This window comes from Rattus norvegicus, chromosome 6 (genome assembly GCF_036323735.1).
Source record: "Rattus norvegicus strain BN/NHsdMcwi chromosome 6, GRCr8, whole genome shotgun sequence".
NCBI lineage: Eukaryota > Metazoa > Chordata > Mammalia > Rodentia > Muridae > Rattus > Rattus norvegicus.
Window position 1 is genome coordinate 127572531 of NC_086024.1, and position 26170 is coordinate 127598700.

Genomic DNA, 26170 nt, shown 5'->3' on the forward strand with positions numbered 1-26170 from the left:
CTGGCATGGCCCGAGAGAAGCAATGGCTTCAATACCTATCCACTCATCCTGCAAGCACATACCAAAGGCTAGACCCCTGGAAGGACAGTTCTAGTTGCAGGGGTAGGGGGTCTGTGTGAGAAGTAGGGCGGGGTCACAGGCAAGAGCAGCTCTGAAGGCAAACAGCAGAGGGGCTGGGAAGAAAGATGCTGCCTTCTTACCTGATAGAAAGACAAAGTTGGGGGGTGGGGCTGGAGAGCTGGCTCAGTGGTTGAGAGAGCACTGACTGCTCTCCCAGAGGTCCTGAGTTCAAATCCCAGCGACCACATGGTGGCTCACAACCATCTGTAATGGGATCTGCTGCCCTCTTCTGGTGTGTCTGAAGACAGCTACAATGTACTCATAAATAAAGTAAAGTAATCTTTAAAGAAAGAAAGACAGAAAGACAGAGAGACAGAGAGACAGAAAGACAGAGAGACAGACAGACAAAGTGCTTTGTGTCCTCTGGAGGTGAACAGAAGGCTATGCATGTCTCTTGCCTGTGACTGTGATACCTGTCACATCAACACACCATTCCCTCAGCTGCACGGCTGCCCTACACTCCCCAGTGTTCTTAGCTCCAAGTGTTTCCAGTTGCAGCATGCGCCCAGATCACAGACAGATTCCAACTGGACTGGAGCACTCAAAGCCTCTCACAGTACCAAAAATGGTGGTAGCACCTCAGGAACCATCTTTTGAGTAGCTGTTTAACCCCAGAACTGGATGCTACCTGCTACCTTCCAAACGTCGTCTTTGCCTCTCTCCGTCCAAACCCTTTTCCATTCCTTCCTTTTCCTTTGTCTTGCTTCTCTTTCCTTCAGTCTCATGTGAACTTACTTGCCACGGTCCATCAAAGGACACCAGGAAGCTCTGACAGTAGATCCTGTGGAGGCTCCGTCCCAGCTCAGCTCAATGCAAAACAGGAAGGCCTGAGAGGGAGAACACACACACAGGCAAGCACAGGGAGCCTGCTTCCCTGGTCACCTCCGCCCGTCTAGATGGTGAAGCAGAACTTTTTGTTCCAAGGATTTGCTCCTGTTGCCTTGGTGAGTCAGAGGCTGGGGAAGAGACAGGCTCACAGAGCTGAAGCCTGCTAGCCACTCAGGAAAGCACCTATATGCATCCATTCAAGGAAGCCAAGAACAGGGGTAAGATAAAGGTGGATGTGATTAATGCATAATTCACTAGCAGGGCATCTGCTGGAATGATCAGATCCTGGGTCCATCCTGAGTCACCCACGCGCGCGCGTGCACACACACACACACACACACACACACACACACACACACACCCCAACTAGAACAGAAACTGCTTGGCAAGTGCTTCAGCACTCGGCAGCCATCTTTAGAATGTTCTTGTACTGTCTTCCAAAATGGGATTCCTGTTTTGTTTTGCTTTGTTTTTGGAGACAGGGTCTCACTATGTAACCCTGGCTGGCCTTGAGCACACAGGGATCCACCCGCCCCTTGCTTCCCAGTGCTGGTACTAAAGGTCTTCCAAAATGAGATGTTTTTAATGGCTACAAAAAACCTGATAAGAACAGACACTACTAATTTACATAACCTTCCCATCCCATGTGTCATTATTATTAAAAAGAAAAAAAAATCAATTCAACATATCCAAATAAGTGGCTGAGAGTGAAAATAATTGTCTGCATTTAGAGGGAAAAAAAAACCCTGTACCTTAGTTGGGAAAAAAATCCACGCAACTTGTCTTTTTAAAAAACAACAACAACAACAACAACAACAACAGAATTCGCTAGCTTAGTAACTAGAAATCCTAAGTTCTCTCTGCTGAGGTCGTACAGCCCAGGCCACATCTGTCCCTTCACAGGCCACACTGTCCACAGCAAATGAGGAGCAGGGACTCAGACTCCGTCAGCATTTATCGGGACAACAAATATCGTCCACTTTAAGATAAAGAGGATGAAATCCCACAGCCAGAAAACACAAGTTAGGACTCCTCAGAGAAGAGAGCTTTTGTGAGCACTGGCCTCTGATGACCACAGAAAACCTCCAGTGCGGAGCCAACCAGACCGCGGTGATCATCTTTGGAGGTAGTAGTCTGCTGAGGGCCAGCTGTGGTCAGGGAGTCCCCAGAAAGTCGCTGCTTACAACGGGGGTAACTTTTCCCACCAGCTCTTCCCACTCTAAGGGTCAGAATCCTATTTAAAAAGTCCATGGAGGGGCTGGGGATTTAGCTCAGTGGTAGAGCTCTTACCTAGGAAGCGCAAGGCCCTGGGTTCGGTCCCCAGCTCCGGAAAAAAAAGAACCAAAAAAAAAAAAAAAAAAAAAAAAGTCCATGGTACTTAGAGCACCAGAGAGGCAGGGAGAGCTAAGAGCTGAAAGAACGATGCCCCCTTTATCTGGAGACAGTCTACAAGACCAAGGCCAGCTGCTGGGGACACCGGAGAGAATGGAGCAGCAGGGGGACCTGACTGGGCTGGTCACTCTATGCCGGTAATAAACCTACTAACTACCAGAACTAGGCAACAACACTATACTAATTCCCACCCCTGGAACTAGGCAGAAAATGTTCTACAAGTAATGTTTGCAAAATTGAATGACTCGGCTCTGTGATATCTATAGAGAAGGGTATACTATGCAACCAGGCAACTGCCCCAGCTCTCAACTGGCCAGTGACTGAGGACTTAGTCTTTGTCCCCTAAATTCAGTACACCACTTTGTCTTCAGCATCTTTCTCTCCCTAGCTGGTCTCCCTTCAGCCTCTGGAACCCTGGAACCCAGAAAGAAACAAGGACCACCTGGACCTGACTCCTCAACTCTTTCTTCCTCCCAAATCCACCCAGGCACCACATCTGCCACCTGACCTACCTCCCTTCATTGCCGTGGTTAACTACAGCCCCACTATCTCCTCTTGCCCGGCTACAACCCTAACTTCCTGCTAGAGATCTGACTCTTTGCCTTCCAAATCAGCTTTTTTTCCCCCCAACAGCTTCTCTGTGCTCTCCAGGGGCCTCTTCCTCTCCACCACTCTCAGCCCACCACTTCCCTGCCAGACTCTGCCCCCACCCACATTTACCCAGCCCCTCAGAAGTCTGGGCTCTCCCATTCTCTCCAGCCTAAATTCAGGACCCAAAGTCCAGCCTACCTAGACCACTAATCATCAACAGACACCTCTCCCAGCCTCCAGGTCTGGATGCAGGCTACTCTATGCCCTATCATGCTAACCTGATGCTTTCCCATAAGAGTGCTCTGCTCATTCTTCTTCAAGAGATAGCCCTCTCTAGTGAGCCTCCAAATGCCACCTCCTCCTCCTCACATCCCCTCAAAGACCCTAACCCAGCAAAGAGAGCCGGCATGGTTCGCAGGGCTTGAACATCAGCTCCAAGCAGGCATCACCATGGTTACGCCCCACCCTGGAACTGAAAAGGTACAGCAGCAAGTTCCACTCCAATCCTGAGCACACAGCCTGCTCTTGGAGGTACACAGCCTGCTAATGTCTGCTTCTTACTTGTGCCTGTCCTTGGAGGCTTTATGTCTGCCAGCTCTTGGGGCAGGCTGGTTGCTGTTCTAGAAGACTGCAGTACAATTCCTGGCACCTACATGGTGGTTCACAACTATCTGTAACTCCAGTGCCAGGACATCCAACACGCTCTTCTGGCCTCCACGGTGCTGCCTGCATGTGTGGTGCGCAGACAAACACACAGGCCAAACACCCATATACATTTTTAAAAAATTATTTTTTTTTTATAGTACAGCATCTCAGTTGGGTTACAGCTCAGGAAAGACCAGCCCAGAAAGCCCGCTCCCTCTCGAATCTGGGGAAGTGACTTGCCAGCCTGAAAAACAGTGGCTGTCCCAAGACTACACTTCATAATGTCTGAATTTGCCAAGAATTTGGATGGAGGAATCTGTAATTGGCTACTGTACTTTTCACACTCGTGGCTTACTCATTTAAAATAAAAGCCCAGGCTAACAGCCCTTGCCTTCTCCCCCGTGGGGTGGAAGCCAGGCTTCTGCTGTGGCAGGGGCTTTGCCAGCATGTCGGCTGCAGGCAGGACGGGTAACAGCCCAGTCTTCTCCACAGGCCGGACCAGAGTAGCACAGGGCTTTTGATAAATCCTCAGGGAAGCCCAAGGCCCAGCCTCGAATCCAATAACTCTCCCCGAGCCGTTTCCAAAAAGGATTTGTTTCTCCAAGAAGGTGGCTACCGCTCTGTGTTAGCACGTGATCAACTCAGCAACTGTCTGGCTATGTTTGAGGCTTTTGGACTTGGCAGAGGGTTAAGTCCTGATGGACCCAGGGTTTGGACCAGGCCCCTCAGGCAGGCCCTCCTGGGTACATACAGCTTACCCACCCCACCAGCCAGACTCCTTACCTGGGCCAAGTTTCCTGTCTGACCAGACGGGGTGAAGACATCAATGTCTCTGATCCTCTGGGCCCCTGGTCACCTACTGGAGACTGGACACACAGGTGCCCAGGCTGCCACAGAGAGCGATGTCTGTTCAATCTGCACCTTGTACCTCGACCCTCGGGTTCTGCCCAGTGCCTCAGAGTTAGGCAGAAAGCAGGGTTCTTGCTCCCCACATCAGGCTGGCTGGCAGCCCCCTCCTCCTCAGTTAGGCTGAGCAGAGAGTGATACAGCTTACAGTAAATCATGTCATGAGAGGCCAGGAGGCCAAGGAGACCTCACGGGTCGGGTCCCCTGCGGGAAGACTTGCAGAGCCTCGTGATGGCTTGCTGCTGTCCCCCTTCAAGGAAGTACCTGGTTCTGAGATGTAAACAGCCTTCAAAACAAACCCCAAGATTAATGTTTAAAACTGTCTCCAACGGCCCGTTTCTAAGCTGACATCCGAAATGTCCCGCAGTTTAAACACTTGTGGAGGATGTCATATCCAACATGTTGTAAATTATTGACATTAGAAAATAAAACTGTTATCATTCCTCTTTTAAATGGCTCCAATGTGGTCTGAATACCCTGGTGATCTGCGATCCAACATCATCCATTTTCTGATTACATAATCAGCTGCTTCTTAGACAGCTGGAAATCAAACGCTGCTCCTTTTTCTTCCTCCCATCTTCCCTTGGAGACGTTCAAACTGTCAGGGTATCTTCCCCTGGAAAACCTCTTACTAATTATTCTACAGCACCGCTGAGCTAAGGAAGTATGTGCACAGAACTGCTCCTCCCTCAGACTTTTTATGTGGTAATAAAGCTCTCGCACACATCAGAAGTTTCCTCGGAACTACATCATTATTGGTTATGAATATATAATTGAGCAACGGGGCCAACGTACACTCAAAACTGCGCAAGTAACATGCATAAAAAGAAAACTTCGTTAGAGATGCAACTTTGAATAGGCAAATGGGACTTTTTAAAAAGTCATTTCCTGCATCTGCAGAAGAGTCCTACCTACTGACAGAAGAAAACAGTTTTAACTCCAGTTTCAGCTTTCAGTTTTCAAGGAAGCAAGTGTTAAAAATCAAGGGAATGGGGAATGGATGTCAAATTCAGCACCCATGTGCTAGCCAGTTGATAACTCCATCTGATCCTCTCTCTCGGTTTTGTCACTAGCATCAGGGAACTAACCCCAGTCACTGTCTCCCAGGGTTACAATGACCAGCTGCCTTTCTTGATGACAGGGCCTGTGTCCTGTGGTCCCACACCAAGGTACAGCTCTGCAGATCATCAGCCTCTGTGGGCCAAGCCCAGTGCCAGACACGTGACCTGACCTGACTCAGTCCTCACAAGCCTGGGACAGGCCTGCTGTCTGTCTCACTACAGACTGGCAGACTCATAGCACAGCCAGAACCTGAGCCCAGGCCACCTTGTCCTTTATCTCCACACACACTTCCCTGGCAGGAATGGCTGGGGCAAAAGAAGGGATCTGCCAAGCTCTCCCTGTTGTGCATCACACGCTCACACCGCACCACACCAACTAGGCTTTAGAATAAACAGCCACTTTCTGGTACACCACAGTCCCCATAAATGCCCATCACTGATGCTGCCACTGTTGCCAACGGGTAACGGGAAGAGAATTGACTTCCGTGACCTAGATAAACAGGCAAGATCGTCCCTGGGTTACTCATGCTTAGGTCTTGAACCCAGGTCTTATATCCACTTTGACAACAGCAAGAGGCCAGCAACACTAGGTGGGAAGCATCTCTTGTAAATGGGTCATTCGTGAGCACAGAAAGGAGACCACGCTGCTGTAAACAAGCCAACCCAAAGTCAACCCTAATTCTACCACCAAACAGCTGACCTCTCCAAAAGGCCACGACATCTTGAGCCTCGGTTTCCACATCTCTGAAAGAAAGATACCTCCTCCCATATAATCAGGACCTGACAGAGAAGGTGGATGCTGGGGTGGCTCAGATATGGTCACCCTAATTCTCTAACTCATTCACATACAACCTGATGACTGGCACCCTGCCTATGTCCAGCTTCCAGGAGCCCACATCCTGGAATGTGGTGAACGAAAAGCTCAACTGATTTTGAAAACCCAGCCAAGTGGTTTGCCTTCCAGTTTCTGTAGACTCTCTCCCAGTGTCTTCGAATCCGAAAGCGCTCAAGACTCTCCTGGATGCCAGGAGGAAGGAGGTACAGGGAGAGGCATGGCCATTGACTTTATTTTTAGATGCCAGAGTAGAAAGTGTTCAGTTTGGCTTCACTCGGTGCCCAGACACCATTTCCTCCCCCAAGTCGTCGTCCAAATGAACAACAGACACATTCTGAAAGTTTTCAGAACCCTTGTCTGGCACACTCTAAACAATGGCTGCAAGGCTCCTGTCCACCCCAAGCCAGGGCACCAGGAAGATCTGGGGCCTGCCAGGTATGGGCCGCCTGCCTTGGGAAACCCTTTCCCACAGCTGCTGAGTAGGGCCCTCCTGAAGTTGAACCATGAAGAGCTCTAAATATGTACGCCCCAGCAGGCTTTCTGGAAACTTCCTCCAGAAGTCCGCCATCAGCCTTGATCTGGTCCTCATCCCAGGCGACCTTCTGCTGCTGCATGAAGAGACAACCTTCAAAGCAAATCCAAGAGTGGACAGCTTGGTCCACAGCCAGATTCGTCTGACACGGGGACAGTGACACAGGAAACCTAGCCCAGTCCCTCACCATGGGTCTATAAGTCTGGGTTCACATGGACGTACCCACCATTTTACCGTCCATGGAAAGGCATAACCATGGGGGAATGGGGGCAGGGGGGGTGGAGGGATGTCTCCTATCAGAATATCAACAGGGAATCCGAGGCCCAAGCTCTCTCAGACAGGACAAACCTGCCAACCTGGAGATAGCGGCTGCTAGAGCCTGGGTATCCACTTTGAGGCCATCTCTGCATTGTTTCTTCTCCCTCCTTCATTGTATCCATGCTTGCTTACCCTCCCCCTCCTTCCCTTCTTCCCCCTACCACTCGTCCCTCTATCCAGCCATCCCTCCTTCTTTTCCAGCCAATGAGCACAAGACTAAGCACACAGGGGACGGGATGACAGCAGACATCCTTCCGAGCACAACCCGAGTGTCATGACCTCCGGGACCCCTGACCCTTCCTATTCCTCATCCACTGTCACTCTCCAAACATGAGCAGCCATTAGCCAGTCTGTACCCAGCTAGGGGGCAGAAGCTATGTCAGATCTCCAAGGGGATGTCACAATCCAGGTGCCCGTAAAAGGCAGTCAGACACCCAAACTCTCCCGAAGACAGATTAAGTGCACGCTTAGATCAGCACGAGGCAATGTGGAGAAGTGGTCTGGACTCACCTGCACGACCTCGATCCCTCGCTTCCTGCAGAGAAAACAAAAAGAAAGAGCATTACTTCAGCAGCAGCCAGGGAAACACCCTCTCCAGACTATCCACTACAGTCGCTGAGAACAGGACCAGTTGGAACGGCAGGCAGCATGGGGGTGGCTCAGGCCAGGCCTCTCCTGCCAGCAAACTCAGAAGAACCACCTTTCAAGGACAAGGTTTATGGGCTCTGAGCCCCCAGTTCCCCTCATAACCTAGAAGGGATGGCTGATTCTCAGGGGAACTCGGCTGGTGCCCTGTAGAACTGACAGCAGCTATCACCCCCAGCCCCAATCTGAACACTCTGTCCTGGTTTCCCGGCCAGGCACAGCCTGCCACACTGGCCAGCCATTTCCCATCTGTGCTAAACCAATCCTGGCCCCTTCTGCCACTCCCTGAACTCTAGCTGACCATCCTCCTGCCTCTGCCTCCCAAGTGCTGGGATTAAAGGCACCATACCTGCCACTAACTACTTCTCTGTGTAACCATTATAGCTCTTATAGTTTTTGTTTCAGACATGGCTTCTTGACATAGCCCTGGCTGTCCTGGAACCACCTCCATAGACCAGACTGGCCTCAAACTCAGAACTCAAGAGATCCATCTGCCTCTGCCTCCTGAGTGCTGGGATTAAAGGCCTCCTCCCCTGCCCAGCCATTATCGTGAACTCTTAACATACAAGGAAGTAGGTTTCACTGTGACATTTCACTACACACACATCATCATTCTTTGCTGCTAGCCCTTCATGCCCACTCCTGTCTGGTCACCTTCCTCCCTCAAACAGTCCCCCTTCCTGTTCCCATGTCACACGCATCCGGCTACCCTCACTACATGGCCTGTCCTTTCCCTCATCTAATCCTCAAGTGTAAGCCTGAAGGACTCCAAGTCAGCACACCCGAGTTTGTTGCTGCACCATTCACAGCAGGCAGGCCACGGGACCGATCTACAGCCCTGTCACCAGACAAATGCGTAGAGAAATATACGGGGTGGAATTTTATCACGCTGTGAAGAGGAAAGAGACCGTGGCACTTGCAGGGGAGTGAACAGAGCTGAAGTTCACTGTGCTAAATGAAAGAAGCCAGACACGGTAAGACAAATATCTTTTCTCTCACGGTGGAATTACCCTGGGCATTGTGTCCTCCATCTTTCTCCCACAGCCGACTATCCATCAACCCTTGCCTCGCTCACCCGGTTTACTCGAGTGGTTCTGTGCACAGCTTTCTGGAGCACACCACACTAAGGCTCCCTGCTCCATTCATTCATCAACCTGCCTCGTGCTTCGTACTGGAAGCCCCAGCTAGGACCCATCTCCATGAGCTCCAGCGTGCAGGGCTGTCTCAGTCCTCTCCGGGGTGTGTGCCCTCCCCATCCAACCTTCCCCCACCCACTCACACGATACAGCCATTCTTCCAGTCCCTGAGTATAGACAGTTGTCACTCAGGGAGAAATGGCAAAACCAAGACCCACGGAACCTCAAATGGTCCATGCGAATATTTACTGAGAAAGGGGCAGATGCTTACAAAAGGCTGGGTCCAAGCAAGGTCAGGGGGGCCTGCAGCTTACTCGCCTGGGTGCCCTGAGATGGAAACTCAGTAAAATTAAAAACTGTGCCCAGGCCTAGTCCTGGTGCCTACCAGCCAACAGCCGCTCATAATGGGCCGCTGTCCAGTAGAGTTATAAATATGGAAAAGCAGCTTAGCTCCTGGCCCTGGCACAGCAGTCAGAGGGCACAATAAATGCCACAGCCAGCCTGCATCCCCAAGGCCTCAGGAAGCAGGCAGGATCTCCCCTCAACTGAGGTCACCCTCATCACTTCTTACATGTTTACCAGCTGCTTCCTGAGGACCAACAGAGGAACTAACAGAGATGAGACGGTCGGGCTTAAGGCCACTAGAACCAGCTGGGTCAACTGGAGGAAGCGAGGGCTAGCGTGCCCTTTAACCCTATGTCCCAAAAGAACCTGGCCCCAAAGAACCCAATGAGGGAATGCTACGGTTGTTACCACTGTGGATTCTCGGGTCATTTCATCTCCCTGAACTTCCTGAAGGAACGGCAGACAATATTCACCTGCTCTCAAGACTGCACCAGGCACAGGCCAGAGACACACAGCAGCAAGGCCTCAGGTCACCTATGCTCACAGCAAAGGGACAAACAGTCATGAGGAGCCTCTGCAAACTGAGAGCCTAGATCACCTGGCCCCAGATCATTCCAGCCCAGTGGAGAGAGAAGAAAACTGTAGCTGGTCTCATGGGTGAGAGAAGCTGGCCAGGCAGGCCTTGAGCTGCTCAAAGATGAACTTTTAAACATCGACATATGGATGGGGAAAGCAAGTGACAGAAAGGCACACATCACCCACACCTGGAGGGGCTAGTTTCCCTATGGCCTCAGTTTCCCTCTGGGGAAATATTCTGATATCCAGATGATGTCAGCAGGTGGCTCTCACCGACTAAGCCTCCTGAAGTCACTTCCTATCACCCTGATCCTCGAACAGCAATGGGGAAGTCGCTAACTTTGAAAACAGATGGGATGCAAGTGAGAAAGTCTGACCAACTGTTTTCTCACAGAGGGCTGAGCTCCCGGGAGTCCAGGCAGCTTATCCAGCTCAGACCTCTAGGGAGAAGGACTTTTGAGAGGGAGTCCCCTCTCCTAACACAGGCACCTTCATTGTTCACTGGTAACCTGCAGCCCACAAGGACAAGGTCCAGGTTACTGTATTACTTGAAGGAGAAGCAGGAAGATGTTCAGAGGCCCGGGGAAGGTTCCAGACTGGCGTGACAGAGTTGACATGACCTCCAGGTAGGCAAGAAAAGTCTTCAGCCTCTGGGCAAAGTTCTTGAGCCTCTGACACCTTTACGTACTAGGGAGGAGGCAGGTGACTCGGGGGTTGTGGGGGATGGAGGGGAAGGGAGGAGAGCTCCATAGCAACCACATCTCCTTCCACCTCACAGGAAAATCAAGAACCTGTTGGGCTCACTTCGGTTCTTCATCAGGGAGCCCCAAAGAGCAGACCCCTAAGATCCTGCCATAACTGGAAAGTTCAGAAAGGAAATCACGGGCCTAAAGCAAGGGGCAAGAGAGGAACGTTAAAGGCGGGAGAGGGAAGAGAAATCAGGGAGCTGGCTGTAAAGTGACTACCATCCCACCTTCTCATCACCCAGACACACGATCGATCGTATGAAACATGTGGGCTCTGGGATGACAGCTGCCAAACTGGAGTGGGGAAGAGCTGAGTGAGGTACTTGCCGGGAGAAAGAACCGCCACTGACAAGCCACATGTCGCCCAAACATACAGCATGCATCAGTAGAAAGAATTGGGCGGGAAGCTGTGCGTTTCCCTAAGGAACAACACCAAGGCCACAAGAGAGCTTCGGGGAGCAGGACCCTGTGGACTTGTGTGTACAGAATGAATCCAAAAGCACCAGAAGATGACCTCAGCCAGGCCTCCGAGCAAGGGCAAGGGCAAGGGCAAGGGCAGCTGAGAGGAGGGCTGGAGAGAAGGCAGACTCCTCCTCCACTGTGTCTTTGACAGTGAATGAAAGACCAGCAGCCTCCCAAGTCCTTCCCAGAGACAAGCTGAAGTGACCCCACGGCAGGGTCACACAATGGTCACAGCAGACACTCAGAACTGAGGTTCTAGGCCAGGGTTAACATCCGGGTCCTTGCGGGGGGGCAGTCAGAGGGCCCAGGCTACAGTATTTACTGGGGCTACGGGGCTGGGGCAGCAGTGGGTGACCTAGAGGTGTTTCCTGCTTTCTGTGTTTCCTACTACTACGGGCAAATCCGTTGCCTTCAACAACACCGGAAAGTAGCAATAAAAGGTAAAGCTTAATAATTTAAATGTTATTAAAAGCCTGTACCTAGGGGACTCTTCTTGGTCAAATTCGGTAAGTCTAGGGCAGAGGCATACTCAAACTCATAATCTTGTCTTCCAGCTGGTCCCCTCCCCAGAACTCCAGGGAGGGTACACCCTTGGGGAGTTAAACATTTGCAGAAAGAGGAAGGATGGCCCCTCCTTTGGAGGAAGAAGCAGCTCCAGGTTCAAGATGGTGGCCGTCCACACCAGTAGTCCTCTTCCTGGACTCTAAGTGGCACTAAGGCCCCTCCCTTGTTCAGCCGTGGGCAATGAAACATGAACAGACACAGCATGTACTTCAGGAAGTAGCATTCGGCTGTGAGCACTAGACCCTCTAACTAGTCCTCCTGACCAGGGCAGCATCAGTCTGGAAAGGTGGTTAGTTACCAGGTGGACCCTCACCAGGTGGAAGGCTGAGGCAGGAGGATTGTGAGTCTGAGACCAGTCTAAACTGGAGAGATGCTGTTCCCTCTGTAAGAGCAGGGGACTATGCCATGGGGGCAGCGCCAGGGCATCCAGAAGACAGAGGCTCCACAATGTGCAGGATAGGATTACCTGGTCTAAAGTGATCAGCGTGCGCAGGTAGGGGGACACTGCGGGGGGAACATAGCGCTGGAAAGTAGGTGTAGCCAGAGTGGACTCTGAACAAGCTTGAGCTAGGTCTCTGGTGTTTCTTGAACATCTGTCCCTGCAGCCTGACCTAGCTTGTCCTGACTGACAACTGCCGTTCAGGAAGTAGAGTATGTCCTATCGCTACACCTCCTGGCCAGTAGCATATGAAAAAGCAGCTACAGGGTCCTGAACAGCAGTAACGCCAGACCCTTCCCTCACCCCCACACCCCCAGTCCCCTTCTCTCAGTCACCTAAGCCTTGCCTACATCTGGCCTCTCCCCCGTGTGAATGTCTGTCTTCATGTAGCGAGCTGCAGCTGGCCCGTAAGAACAGCTCTCATGCCACATACACCAAGGACCCTTCCCTCCTCAGTGGCTCTTCAGCTCACCACCAGCCAACATTGCCAAAGCTCCCGTGAGGCTGCAGGCAGTGAGGCCCTGGACCTAGAGGCTGGTCGTGATTTTTGCCTTCCACAGCCATGCCCAGTACACAGTACTTTCCAGACTTCCAGTGTCAGGAGCCGCCTGTCTGCCTGTTCCCTCCCCGGAATCCCCGCCGTTCCCTTGCGACTGCTCTGTGATTTGGACTGTCCTCCTGTTTAACGGTGCCAGGAACTGAAAATGGCCTGATATAAAGACAACATATGAACAGAATTTTAAAGCCAGTACAAACATATGAATTGTCTGGACAGCAGCAGCAAAGAACCAGATAAACTGGAAGCTGCCATCTGTCTTTCTTTTTCTGGGATGGGGGTTCAACCCCTTAACTGAAACTCAGACCCCTGAAGACCCTGCCCATATCGTGCGCCTCCCCCAAGGGAGGCAGTCAGGCCCAGGTGTGGGTCTCTCTCAGCACAGGTGAAGCAACCTGACTCGTCAAACCCTAGGACCTTGAACAAGCCCGTGGAGCCCGGAAGAGGCTCTTCTGGTGAAGCTACACGGGCAGAGTTGGGTGGCAGACTCACCCAACTTCCAGGAGTGGCAGCATCTAGGGATGCACTGCCCACGCAGTCCACTTTTGTGATTCCATGCTGGGGTGAGCCACACGGCCCTCCAGGATGTGTTCCAAGAGCATCCACAGTGTGGTCAATCCAGCCAGAAAGGTCTCGGGGTCTATCCCTGCAGAGCTCTGACACCCCTAAACTCTTAAGAGCCATAAGAAAAAAAAAATCTCACCTTGAAATCTTTTGGGCCCTCACCTGGGGGAAAACCAATGTGAGGAGACCTAACAGGAGGGCTCCAGGCTTCCCTCAACCTAGCTGCCAATCAACCTTACTGAGACCCACAGTGCAGCCTGCTTCCTGGATTCAGTACTCAGAGCCCCAGGAATGCAACTTTCTTGGCCTGGAGAGTAAGGTAAGCTTTGAGCAGGGAGGCTCTGGGGCTCTGAGAAGGAGAAGTCTGCCGTCCACGGTTCACGCTTTTCCAAATACCTACTTTCAAGGTGCACCCACTGTTTACGGAAGCAGGCCTGCATGTATGCAGCAAGCACGCAGGGTGCTGACACTTGGAAAGGCTACACACCTGTAGCTGAACTGTCCGCTGAGCAGCCAACGCACCATGTGACTATAAACTTCCTCCTGGCCCCCAATCCCAGGAACGCCTGGGGATTCTGAAGCCACACACATTATGGGGGCTCTTGGACATAGATTTCCCTCACCTGACTGTCACTATCAAATGCTGGGGTTCTCTGTACAACTCTGGCACAAGGGAGCCCCTAAACCATGGGTTCAGCCAAAAGATGTTAACAGTCCCGTGAAAGCTGGAGGAGTACAAACCATGAGCTGGTGCATGTGCCATGGAGTCCCAAGCTGAGCCAACACCCTCACCATCCTCACCAGCAGGAGGCGCCTGAGTGTTCACCGCAGAGCAAGAGTCAGAGTTGACTGACCCTGGCCACCTCAGAAAACCGTCTACATGCTACCCAAACCTTAGTCCCCAGGTGCACGCAGGCAGTGACTTTACCCTTTATCCTCTGGTCTGCCATAGGGTAGAAAGCCAAGAAGCCTGGCTCCAATACCCACATGACCACAGAGAGCTCTGACCTTGACCCAAAAACTGCTTCCTGAGGTAGCAGTCTCATCCCAGAGCCCAAGATGAGCATTGTGAATGAGTCCTGTATTCCTAGTCTATGGCTTCCGTAACGAATGAAACACCACAGCGGATAACTAAGAGCAACAAGAAACCTTCCACAATGTGGGTAGGTCCGGCCATTCTTCCTTCCGTGTGGGAGGACTGCACCCTGGCCTGGCCTCTCCAGTTCTGGAAACTGTCACACTCTCTGGCCCCCAGCCACATCGATGACTAGCCCCATCTCCTCTCTTTGGCACTCCCTCCTCCTCTTATCAGGACCTTTGTGACCGCCCTGGGTCCACCCAGCTAATCCAGGGCAATTTCCCTGTCTCGGGATCACCCCTGTCGTGGCACTGTGCCCTCTGACCACGCAAGGCAGCCGGGTCACAGAGTCTGAACTCAAGGGCCTGGCCATCTCTGGTAGGCTCCTTGTTCTGTCAGCTACAGCCCCAAGGATTCAGCAGTGTTGCCACCCTGTGACACTGGACACTCCCTCCAAGTGCCCAGGGTAGAGAAGGAACAGAGGAAAACCTACCCAGGAATTCAAGGGGAACCTAGATGTCCAAAGGAAGAGTTCGCATGGTTCCCACAGAGTCAGTGAGCATTACCAGACATTCCCATAAGGATTCCAGATGAGAACAGAGGGCTGGGGAACAGGAGGCAGGAGGTCTTGGACCTAAGAGGCCTAAGAACCCAGGCCTCAGACCTGGACTATGAACTAGGAAAAGGGGTAATAATATTGATTGAGGTCAAGGAAAGACATGAAGGCCAACCATGTCCAAATTCAGGGCTCCCTGCTCTGAGGCAGGACCCATCCTGGACTCTGCCAACACTGTGTAGTAACAGACTCTCCAAGCATGGAGCCAGTTGGAACCTAAGACTGGGCCAGCACCCAGGCATACCAGGGCCCTGCCAGGGCCAGTCGAGCTCACCATTTATAGGCCTGGGGGTGTAGTGACCTGGCCCCAGTCCCTGTCCCAAATGCACGGAGCCCCCTGTCCTAACAGGCAGCAACTTGATCTGATACCCGAGACCCTCCAGTTTCCAGAGATTCTGAAGGCCTGGATATGACTCAAAGAAATGCTAAGGCAACACCTGCAGCACCTAGGCGGCCTCATTCCCACTCGGCCTGCTCCCCAGAGCCAGATGAGGGAGGGGACGAGGAGGAGGTGAAGCTAGAGGGGCCTGTGAGTGCCAGGCACTGCTCACGTGCTGAACTTCTCCTCAAGCTGACCTCCCATATCCCCCTGGGGCACCCTGCTGCATGGGACTGACACACACTCGGGTCCCAAATTCACTTGTCCAAGGCTAGGAGCAAGCAGAGAGCAGAGCCACAGGTCTGAATTCAGGACTGTCTCTCAGCAATGGCCTCCTCAATCCACAGCAACAAAATGTGACCTGTATGGGACTGTTCACCTGGCAGAGGCTCAAATCTGCTGGGTGAGGCCTCGGGGATATTTGGGAAAGAGAGAGCGTTCTAGACAGAGCTGCCTCTGGTCCCTCAGCCCACCCTTACCCCAAGTTTGATAAAATCCTCTCTTGGAGCCTTGATCCTCGAGGGCAAAGTCCTCCACAACTGAGGACCAGCCCTGACTAAAAGTCAAGGGCACAGAAGACACTCCTTAAGGCGTGACCGGCCGCAAACATCTGGGCGTACAGAAGCCTGGGCATGACCTACAGCATCCAAGGTTCAGAATTAGGATAGACCCAGGTCCGCTTGGTCATCTCTCAGCACAGGGCTGGCTTCTCAAGCAGAAGGAACCTTCTAAGAAACAAAAGGGATGAGAAAACAACAGGTTTTCTAAACCACAAAAGAGATGGTTGTTAGCTCCCAGAACAAGACTGCCGGGTAAAAGGAGGGTGAATGCCCATGCTGAGAGAAGGCTGTGCATGCCAACAGTCAAGAGAAGAGGTAGACAAGATGACAGAAGTCTAGAGGGTACCACCCAACCTCCAAAGAAGCCTGAACCTGCTAACAAGAGAGAAATCAGCTGTAGGGCAGGACAGTGGAACAGGTGGGAAGGCCACTGGTGAGGACAAGCCTGAAGCCTCAGAAGCACCGCTACCCAGAGGCAAGCTCCAGGGAGCACATGCCCCCAACACCTCCTTCCTTCCAGTGTCCATGCCCTGCTGCCTTCAGGCTCTGCAGCTGGGAGTCATGGCAACAGGCCCCAAACATCTGCAGTAATCCCTCAGAGCCCCACATGGGGGTCACAGCAGCCAACACGGACCAATGCCAAGAACCAGGGCCCTGTGCAGAAGAAATGACAAAAACAGAAATATCTTTGTCCAACTAGAAGAGAGGAGAGGGAGAAATGCCTGCTGGGCATCAGGAGCAACATAGGCAAACAGCACGGACCTGTGTGCCTCGGGCCAGCCAGCGGGTCTCCAGACCGTCTTCCTGCTGCCCTGTGTTGTCCACCCTCCAGCCTGTGACCTTCCACTTCAGAAGCATGACTCACCTCACCATCCTGCCCTGTCATGCCTTTGTGTAACTTCTCACCACCTGGCCCTGAGGCCCCTTAAAGACGCCAGCTCCCAACCCATGGAGCATACCCAGTTTGCTGTGCCCTGCCTACAGGTTGGTTCACACACACACACACACACACACACACACACACACACACACACACACACCACCTGCCTGTATTTCACCCAAATGTCAGACACACCCCCTTTCTATAATCTACCACTAAATCCCATCCCAAAAAGAACCCATGAAAGGGAAGAGAAGCCGGGATACCATGGAGCCCAGGGGGCATGCTGGGGCCATCAGCCGGCGGCCTGCTCCAGATGTACCTCTTCCTCCTGGACCATGCATAGGTCAGCTGTGTCTTGCAACCCACTTAGGAAGCCAGTGAGTGTGCGAGAATGACCCCGGACATCAGAGTGCAGCTTGAGAGGGGGCTGAGAAGCCAGTTCACGGCAGGTCAATTAGTCTCGATTTCTCAGACTAGTATCCTCCACATGACTGGCCTTCCCCTTTAGTCCCTACATTAAGAGATGGTTTTACTCATCCTATACTTCCTATGTGCTTCTGAGGACCGGTTAGGGGCCGGGCGGTTTCACCAATGGGACCTACCAGTTAAAATAACAGGAAAGGCTCTTGATCTCAAGGAGGGTGAATAACCAAGCCCTGAGATGGGTACTGGCCGAGACCACGAGTCTGCAGGAGAGGGCGAGCCTGACAGGTACCAGAAGCCGTGGACACACACAAAGGACGGAAGCTAGGAAAAAGCTGGAGGTAGCAGAATTTGGACCTGAGGAGAGATCCCCAGTGGCTGGGCCACAGAAGGGAAGCACAGAACTAACAGTCTGAGGCCTTAGAGGCCAGTCCTTTTATGGCCAGACCGCCTGAATCCAGGAATTCACCTTCTGGCTTAAGCACATCTGAACTGGGCTTGTGGTCACCCGCCACTCAGCATCCAATGGAAAAGTCACCTGCCATCAGCTGCTCCACCAGCCTGCCTCCTGATGAAGACATACACCAACCTGGAGCCACGCCAGAGTCCAGCCCCATCCTCCCGCTTCTGTCTCTCATCCCTCTCTCCCGGAAAGGACTCACTGTGGTGTCCTGGCTGCCCAGAGCTGGAAGGGAAGGCGAGAGGAGAAAGAAAAGCAGGTGCCTCTCAGCTGAGGAGCAGAGGATCCCAAGAGCAATAGTTAGCAGACTGCACTAATTAGGAAGGGGGGTGGGGGGAGCTCTTGAAAATTAGCTTCCCAAATGCAGATATAATTGCAAGTGTCCTTGCAGAGTGATTACAGCGTCCGCCCAATAAGCGTTTTTACCAGCAGCCCAAGCCCCTCCCTGCAGCAGAAAGAATGGAGCCAAGGAAGGTGCCAGGGCCAGGCGGCACCTAGACCAGTGCTTCCAATGGCCCAGGGAAAAGCACCAGCACGGGAGCAGCACACACCCAGGTCAGGCCCTTCCCTAGAAGGCACCCGGTCATCTCCATTCTTCCTCACGGTTCCCTTCTTCACAAGCTCAAGCGCTACCAGCAGTCAGACGGTAAGAAGGCCAGCCTTGTCCCCTCCCCCCACATCTCCCACAGCCAGGTGTGCTCTATGCCTCAGTCTCCCTATCTGCAAATGGGTTTGCCGGAGGAACACAGCTCAAGACGTTGATGGGATCCGAATGAGGACCGACACAGGGGGCCACCAGCCCCTCCCACTCAGCTTCCGAAACAGCAGTAACCCATCCTCAAATATAGAAGATGGAGTCTAGAAAGGCTCAACAGCCATTAGGTCAGACAAGCAACATGGATGCAACCTAGATCTGTTCAAATCCAAATCCATGCTGTCATCACACCGGGTCCTTGTTGGGTTCTAAATGATAAGAAAATGTCTCTCTGGGCATCTGGGCCCAAAGTCAAAAGACCAGTTCACAAGGCCTCAGTGTCCTTCCAACCCTCCCAAGCCAGGGTACTTGGGCCTCTTCAAAAGTCTGGGTTGTGGAGTTGGGGATTTAGCTCAGTGGTAGAGCACTTGCCTAGCAAGCTCAAGGCCCTGGGTTCGGTCCCCAGCTCCGGAAAAAAAAAGAGAAAAAAAAAGTCTGGGTTGTTAGACTGTGGGTCTGGGCCTGTGGATTTGAGGTGCAGGGACACTCTAACTCTTGTGAACGCCTAGAATGAAGGGGTCCTGCCTAGACCATACCCTGAGCACCAGAGTACTCCTAGTAACCTTGGCCACCTTAGCAGCCTGTACCACAGCAGTGGCTCCCATCCTCAGCCTTGCTGTCTCACCTGTCCTCCAGTGGCAACAGGCTTTCCAGGCCTGCAACAGTTCTCCTTAGGACAAAGCCGCAGATCCACAATGTCCACAACCATAGTGAATGAGATACTGTGTAACAGGCTCACTCCAACAGACACTTGCTCAAAAGCCAAACTCCAGGCTGACTGACTAGGATACTCCCCCTAGCCCACATTCCCAGCATGGGGTGGGGTGGGGTCTATATCACTCAACTCCTCTGAGAAACCTTACTTTCCCCCACTGTGTATGGACTACCTGAGGACAGTCCCTGTAGGAAAGGACCAAGTTAGGATCTGGGATGGCCCAGCAACTCTGGAAGGAGGAAAGAAAACCAGCTATTGTCACCTGACTGGAAACCAACATGGGCTAGCTAAGGAGTCCGGGGTAGCCCAAGGACAACCTGTGAATGCCACAGCTAGCAGAGAGAGGCTGTCCAGGGGACATATCTCCCAAGATGGACTTATCTAGGAATATTTCATCTGTCCTCATACTGACCCAGGATACAAGGACCGTTTATCCGTATCCTGACCCCACGCAGGGCACTCAGGGTCGGTCTAAGCCTGACCCCATGCTCTTTGTCAGATGTTATGTGAGAACTACACCTGCCATTCGAGAAGAGGTTTCAATGGCACACTAGTATCTCGAGATCAGGGCAATAAATCGGGGGCTTTACACCTGCCATCTCCACGCACATTAAAAAAGTGGGAGAATAAGAATTCCCCCCTCATATCCTTGAATGCCTGTCCGCAGGAAATGGCACTTTTGAAAGGATTAGAAGGATTAGGATTTGTGACCTTGTGAGAAGAAGGCTGTCATTGGTGAGCCTTGTCTGCCTGCCATCCTCCCCACCAAGATGACAAGGACCAAGCCTCTGAGACTCTAAGCCAGTCTGTAGCAGTTAAATTTAAGAGTTGCCTTGGTTGTGGTGTCTCTTCACAACAACAGAACAGTGACACAGAAATTGGTACAAGGAGTAGGGTGTCGTACCCCCACACATGAATATGCACTATAAGTCACTATAAATTATTTGAAAATTGCATACATTGCATTTTGATCATATTCATGCCCCTTCCCCAAGTTCTCCTAGATCAGATCAGACTCGTTCCAAACTCACCCAACTTTTTTCGTTCACCTAACCCAGGTAGCCCTGCATGCATATGCATGCATGCATACACACACACACACACACACACACACACTCTTTGGTGTGTGGCCATCCACTAAAGTATCTTTTTTGACCTACCAAGTACCACATCCTTAAAGAAAACTAACACCAATATTCCTCAAACTTTCAACAAAATAGAAAGGAAAGGAACCCTATGAAGTTCAGTTACGAAGTCACTATGACCCTAATACCAAAACCAGGTAGACACAGCAAAAGTAGAAAACTATACAATATTTAATATCCCTGATGGATACATATGCAGAAGTCCTCACCAACCTTATTACAGAGAATAAGAGCTTACTAAGGCCTGGCATCGTGGCACAGGCCTATAAGTCTTAGCACTCGGGAAGCTGAGGTGAGAGGACTACCATGAGTTCAAGACCACCTTGTTCCAACCGAATCATGTCATCCCCAACACAACTGCCAGCTCCCCTGTCATATCTTGGGGCTCTTGAACTTAATGTCCCTCCTGCCTTGGGATGCCCCACCCCAGCCTTTCTGAAGCTGATTCCTCTCCTGCTACTCAGACAGCAGCAAGGATTCTAGTCTTTAGAAAAGCCTTCCTTGGCCTGGAGAGATGGCTTGGTAGTTAAGGTCACTGACTCTCTTTCAGAGGTCCTGAGTTCAAATCCCAGCGACCACATGGTGGCTCACAACCATCTGTAATGAGATCTGATGCCCTCTTCTGGTGTGTCTGAAGACAGCAAATCTTTTAAAAAAAAATCATTCTCTATTGTGCTTTGTCCTCAGGCAGGCCAACATCCCTGGAAATGGTTTTATACTTTTTCACAAGTATACATATGAAATACATGTGAAATCAGATGTCAGGATTTAATTCAAATATACCAGAGCAATAAAGTAAATCAGGCATCAGTTAATACTTAGTAGTTTTTAAGGCTGATCTCATCAATCTTTCTGTTTATGTTAGAAATTTTTATAATAAAAAAATGATCAAAATAAATTCTGTATTTGTTTTGTTGGTTTTTGTTTATTTCAAGGAGAGATCCTCACACTGTAGCCCTGGCGAACCTGGAACTCAATACATAGAACAGGCTAGAACTCAGAGACCAGCCTGCCTCTGCCTTCTGGATGCTGAGATTAATTAAAGTATGGTATGCAACTACGCCCAACCCTCAAAATAAACATTTAAAAGACCATTCTACTGGGCTGGGGCCAGTAGTTCAGTGGGAGATGGTTAGACCTCTGGTCACTAAGACACTTGCTATTAGACTATGTGCTTAACGTGTGCCAGCAGCAGCACCCGAAGGAGGGGGAGAAAAGAGGGGGGCGGGGGCAGGGCACTAAAGCCAGGGAGCAGGGTGGGGATGGGGGTGGGGGAGGAGCGATAAAGCCAGTATAAAATATAAATATGGACTCTGTTTATACCACAATGCCAGGTGCAGAAAGCAGAAACCAAAATGCTACATGTACAATGACTTGTGGAGTCTATGATAATTCTACGCTAAAAGAGAACACACGAGAAGGAAATGCGGACAGGCGGGTGGTTTGATGCTGTCTGCTGAGGGCTGATTCCAGGGAGGAGATGACACCCTCAGTCTCCTTCAGCTGGGGCTCAGTGCAAGCCGGGGCAGCTGGGGCCCTTCTCACAAACAAATGGGATAAGGGTGGAGAGGAGGAAGCGTTGGTGAAAGGGGGGAGGGGCACTGAGGAAGTCACCCTGTGGGTCTTCACCACAGGCTGTCTCTCCCTGAACCTTCCCTCCCCAACCCTCCACAGGCCTCAGCTCCCCACCCTGGCTGGCATAAGGCAGAAGACATGGCCTCCAGGCTTAAAGGGCCACACTAGCCACGGGCCTTAGACCAGTTCGGAGACTGGCGATAATAATCGAACGCATCTTCAGCTGGGGGAGGGGGAGGAGGGTTGGATGGTTAAATGAGAATAAATCAGAATCATACCCCCCACTGCACTAGAACCCACCTCCACCAGTTCGGTGGAGCCTCCTCATCCCCAAACTGCCTCAGAAGGACACTGATAACCCATTTTACAGAGCTCAAGTTTGGCCATGCCCTGCATGCTGGCCCGCCTCCCCCACAGGACCCAACGGTGATGAGCAGATCCTCAAGTCCCTCCCAGTCTGATGAAGGCAGTGTCTCAGCCGGCAGAGCAAGAGGAATGTCAGACTGAAAGCAGGTGTCCGGCCAAAAAGCCTCGGAGGTTGAAAAGCCTTACTCTTCACTGAGACAGCGTTGGACAAGTCTTTGGGAAATAATTAAGTTCTGGTGTGATTGTAAGGAAGGGATCCCACATGGGGTCAGCACCCTTATTTAACAAAAGGGAAAGATCAGTTTGCTCCTCCTGCTGACACCAGTGGACATACCTAGAAAGCGGCTGTCTGTGTACTAGGAAAAGGCCTTCCCTGAACTTCCAGTCTCCAACCAGGACAACTGTGTGTTTTGAGCCCCCAGGCTATGGTCCCCCAGGTTGTGGTATTTGTTACAGAAGCCAGAGCTGACTAAAACAAAGGGAAAGGGTGACCATGAACCCCTTGGGAGGTCAAGCCTCCAAAAGAGATTGACCAGAGCATGGCCAGGCCCAGTGTTACCCAAGAAGAGCAAAGGTAACCAACCTATCTTCCTGAGTTATTTCCTAGAGACACTGACAATTCAAAGTCAGCACAGAGAGGAAAAGTGCAGAAGAATCTCAGGTGCCTACACACACACAGACACACAGAGACACACACACACACACACACACACACACAGCGCAGCCAGGGACTGGGTTAGTATAACTCACTTTAGTGCCAGTTAATTTTTGAGCATGGGTAGTCCCCCCCCACACACACACACTTCCTCCCTCCCTCTTTTTTTTCCAGGTGAAACAGGGTCTTGCTACATTGTCCAGGCTGGCCTTGAACTTGAGATTCTCCTGCTTTGACCTCCCCAATGCTAGGGTTCCTGCATGAACTACCACACCCAACTTGTGGTGGTTTGTTAATGTGACCTCCACCCCCACCTCATCCCTCTTTCCTTTTGGAGTAGGACCTTTTAACAAAAGCTGTTTGGTATCTTTTCACAGTCTGCCTGAGCCAGGCCCCCAGAGGCTTCTCAGAACCGCATGGGCCAAGTCACTGACTTACTGAGCCTGGTTTCAGTTTCTAGAGCTCTGACTTCAGTTGATCAAGCTAGGCCTTCTTCAAGACCTCCCATGGCCTCCAACACCAGGGCTGAACCTGCCCTGGGGTTCTTCCTGACAGCAGGAAGCCCCATGGCTAAGCAGAAGTGACTGGCAAACTCCCTTCCCAGGACCTCTGAGTGGGTTGAGCTCTGACCCTAGTTTCTGCTTCCCTGGGCAGCTCAAGGCCCAAGAGGATTCTTCCCAGCCGACGGGACAAAGGTCGGGCCAGCCCTGCTGTCCATCCATGGTGGCCACAGTGAAGCCGGCTGGGAGCAGTCCTTTTTTCAGAGCTTCCCTGGCAGAGCCTCCGCTTAGCAGCCAACCTGGCCATTATCACAAAGGTCCACACCTGGGAATCTGGGCGGCCCGGTGGAAGTGCCCACAGAGGTTGAGCAAGCTTCAGAAGGGTTCCAAACAAGCCTCCTCTTCCTCTGGCCCCAGGAAGGACCATGAGGCCCCAAACTCTAACCAGGCCCCATTGGCCTGAGCTTCCCCGACTGCTACCTGCCCACTTTGCACAAGGTCCTCGGGTAGAGAGACTGCAGCCTAGTGGCCAACTTTTCCAGGCAGCAATGTTCCCGGGGGGCCTCCCACAGCTCCCATGGGACTTGCTCAGTAGCCAGATGCCAGGACCCGGCTTGACACACCATTGGAGGTGAGCGTCGGACAGATCACTGTCCCCCCCCCCCCCCCCAACCAGCCTCTCCTCTGGATCCAATGACCCAGTTGATTGGTCAAAGCTGCTCCTGGCTCAGGGATCCTCAGGGATCCTGGCAGACACATAACTCAACTCTCCCCAAGCACAGCCAAATGGCAACAGGCCGGCCTGTTTACAGAACACGTGGACTGTTTCACTCCAAAGCACTTCAGTGTCAATACCCCAAGGTCCGCTCAACAGCCTCCACTCTAAGGTGCTGGGAAGCCTCCCCTAGACCCTGTGAACACGGCAGGAGGAGACCAGCTCAAGGGCATCCATCCACCAGCCTTTGACCCCAGCTCCTTGAATGCACCTGTGTAGACTGACCATAGGGATAAACAGAACCAAGCTTATCTGAGGACAAAGGCAGCCAGTACTGAGGCTCTGACTTATGGGGGGCATTCATCTTTCTTTCTCCAAATGAAAGACCACTAAATTGGAGCAAGGCCTACGGCTCACCGTGGGCCCATCGACAAAAGTCACTCATCAATGGCAGGGATGGGGTCCACCAGCCATGGCCGAGAACAGAACAGAACTGACTCTGCCCCAGCACTGTTCGGGTCAGAAGAGGGACACCTGAGGACCCCAGAGTGGTAAAGGCCAACACCAGCACACAAACCTGCAAGGCCTGCCCCTCCGAGCCTGCACCTGCAGAGACCTCTTTGCATGTAGCTCAAAGGTTCTAAACCAGTGTTCCTCACCATCATGTAACGTGCCCTCCCCCCCCCACCCTTCACCCTGCAGAACACGGTGTGACTCGGGTGGCTCAGGGCAGCTCCTCCCAGGGCTAGCCTCTGGCCTGCAGGACACAGGAGGGAAGCCTACGAATGCTGAATACCTTTGGCACAGGTACCAAGAGCAAGTCCAACTGGGGAGGAAATGAAGACCCCAAGAAGACCTAAACACAGCCGAATCAGCCACCTAGAGAAGAGGTCCACAGGGGCTGCGATCCCCAGTGAGCAACATGCCCACTGTCCCCTGCTCTGACAGGAATCTGGCCAAGAGGCCTCTGAGGCTACATTCTTGATAGAGCTCCTAGAAAGCCTAACCTTCTTAGGCCGATTCCAGAGTAATCGTTCCTGCAGGGCAGTGGGGGTACATGCCTTTAATCCCAGCACTCGGGGAGGGAGAGTCAGGCAGATCTCTGTGGATCTGAGGCCAGTCTGATCTATAGAGTGAGTTCCAGGACAGCCAAGGCTACACAGAGAAACCCTGTCTGGAAAAATGAAACAAACAAACAAACAAAAAAGAGTTCACGGTTCCCACTGGCTGGCAGAGCAGGACAGTAAGATGCCCTCGCTCACCCCATCTGCACAGAGGTTAAGTCGGCAAACTCACACAGTCAGAAAGCCGTCCGTTGGCCAACCCAGAAACTGCCCTGATAAGAAATATTACCAAGAGACTGCCAAATTTGGGAGATCTTTGTCAACATTCCCCAAACTTTCTAAGGATCTAGTTTCAGCGGATAAGGTTCCAGGGTCCCCAAATCAACCCCAGAAGGAACACAATCAGGGCTTAAACAGAAAGTGGACCTATGGCCTATGCTTGAGCTCAGGTAAGGACACCAGGATCTCCCCAGAGTCAGAGTTCAGACAGAGCACTTCACAAACAGGGCAGCCATGCATGGCACCACAGGATAGCAGCTATACTGTTGGTAGGGCTCCTTGGCAGACCCAGCATCTGACCAGAGTGGATCTAAGTAAACCAGTACCTGTCACCCTCCGGGCAAGCAGTGCGTAGTCACCTATACGGATGTTAAAATTCCACAGCATGGAGGAACCAACCATGAACAATCTCCAGAAAGGGATCTTTCTGGGCCTCGCTTTCCAAAGAGAGGCTGAAAGCAATGGCTGGCACTGCAAGCATCCAGCTGCGTGGCTGAGAGCAAACGGAGGCTCTGTGAAGGGCCGCTTGTGTTCCAGGAAGCCCAGCTTCCAAGACTCCTGATCTCACACACTACAGGCAGCCCACGATGCCCCTACCACCCTGTGAAGGGACCACACGCCCGCAGCTGAGGCACCTTCAGATCTCCAAAATGCCAGAAGTTACCTACTGTAGGCCTCTCTACCTATGCCCACAGTCTCAGCCTTCCCCAAAGCCTTAAAGGGACTAGCTACCCAAACCTCC

The 26170-nt window shown here is 52.0% G+C and overlaps 1 protein-coding gene across 4 annotated transcripts in view; it reads right to left on the bottom strand.

The window, feature by feature from the left end:
* Window positions 1-26170, bottom strand: part of Itpk1 (inositol-tetrakisphosphate 1-kinase) — a 133732-nt gene that overhangs the window by 96942 nt on the left and 10620 nt on the right. For 2 of the 4 annotated variants that reach the window (XM_017594304.3, NM_001191985.1), the window contains exon 2: window positions 7739-7763. The exons of 1 other annotated variant lie outside the window; for it this stretch is intronic. In XM_017594304.3, the coding sequence (XP_017449793.1) occupies window positions 7739-7763 (25 nt within the window). Of the gene's footprint in view, window positions 1-855; window positions 2205-7738; window positions 7764-26170 lie in introns of those variants that run through there. One more of the 4 variants, XM_063262334.1, reaches the window with a different exon arrangement.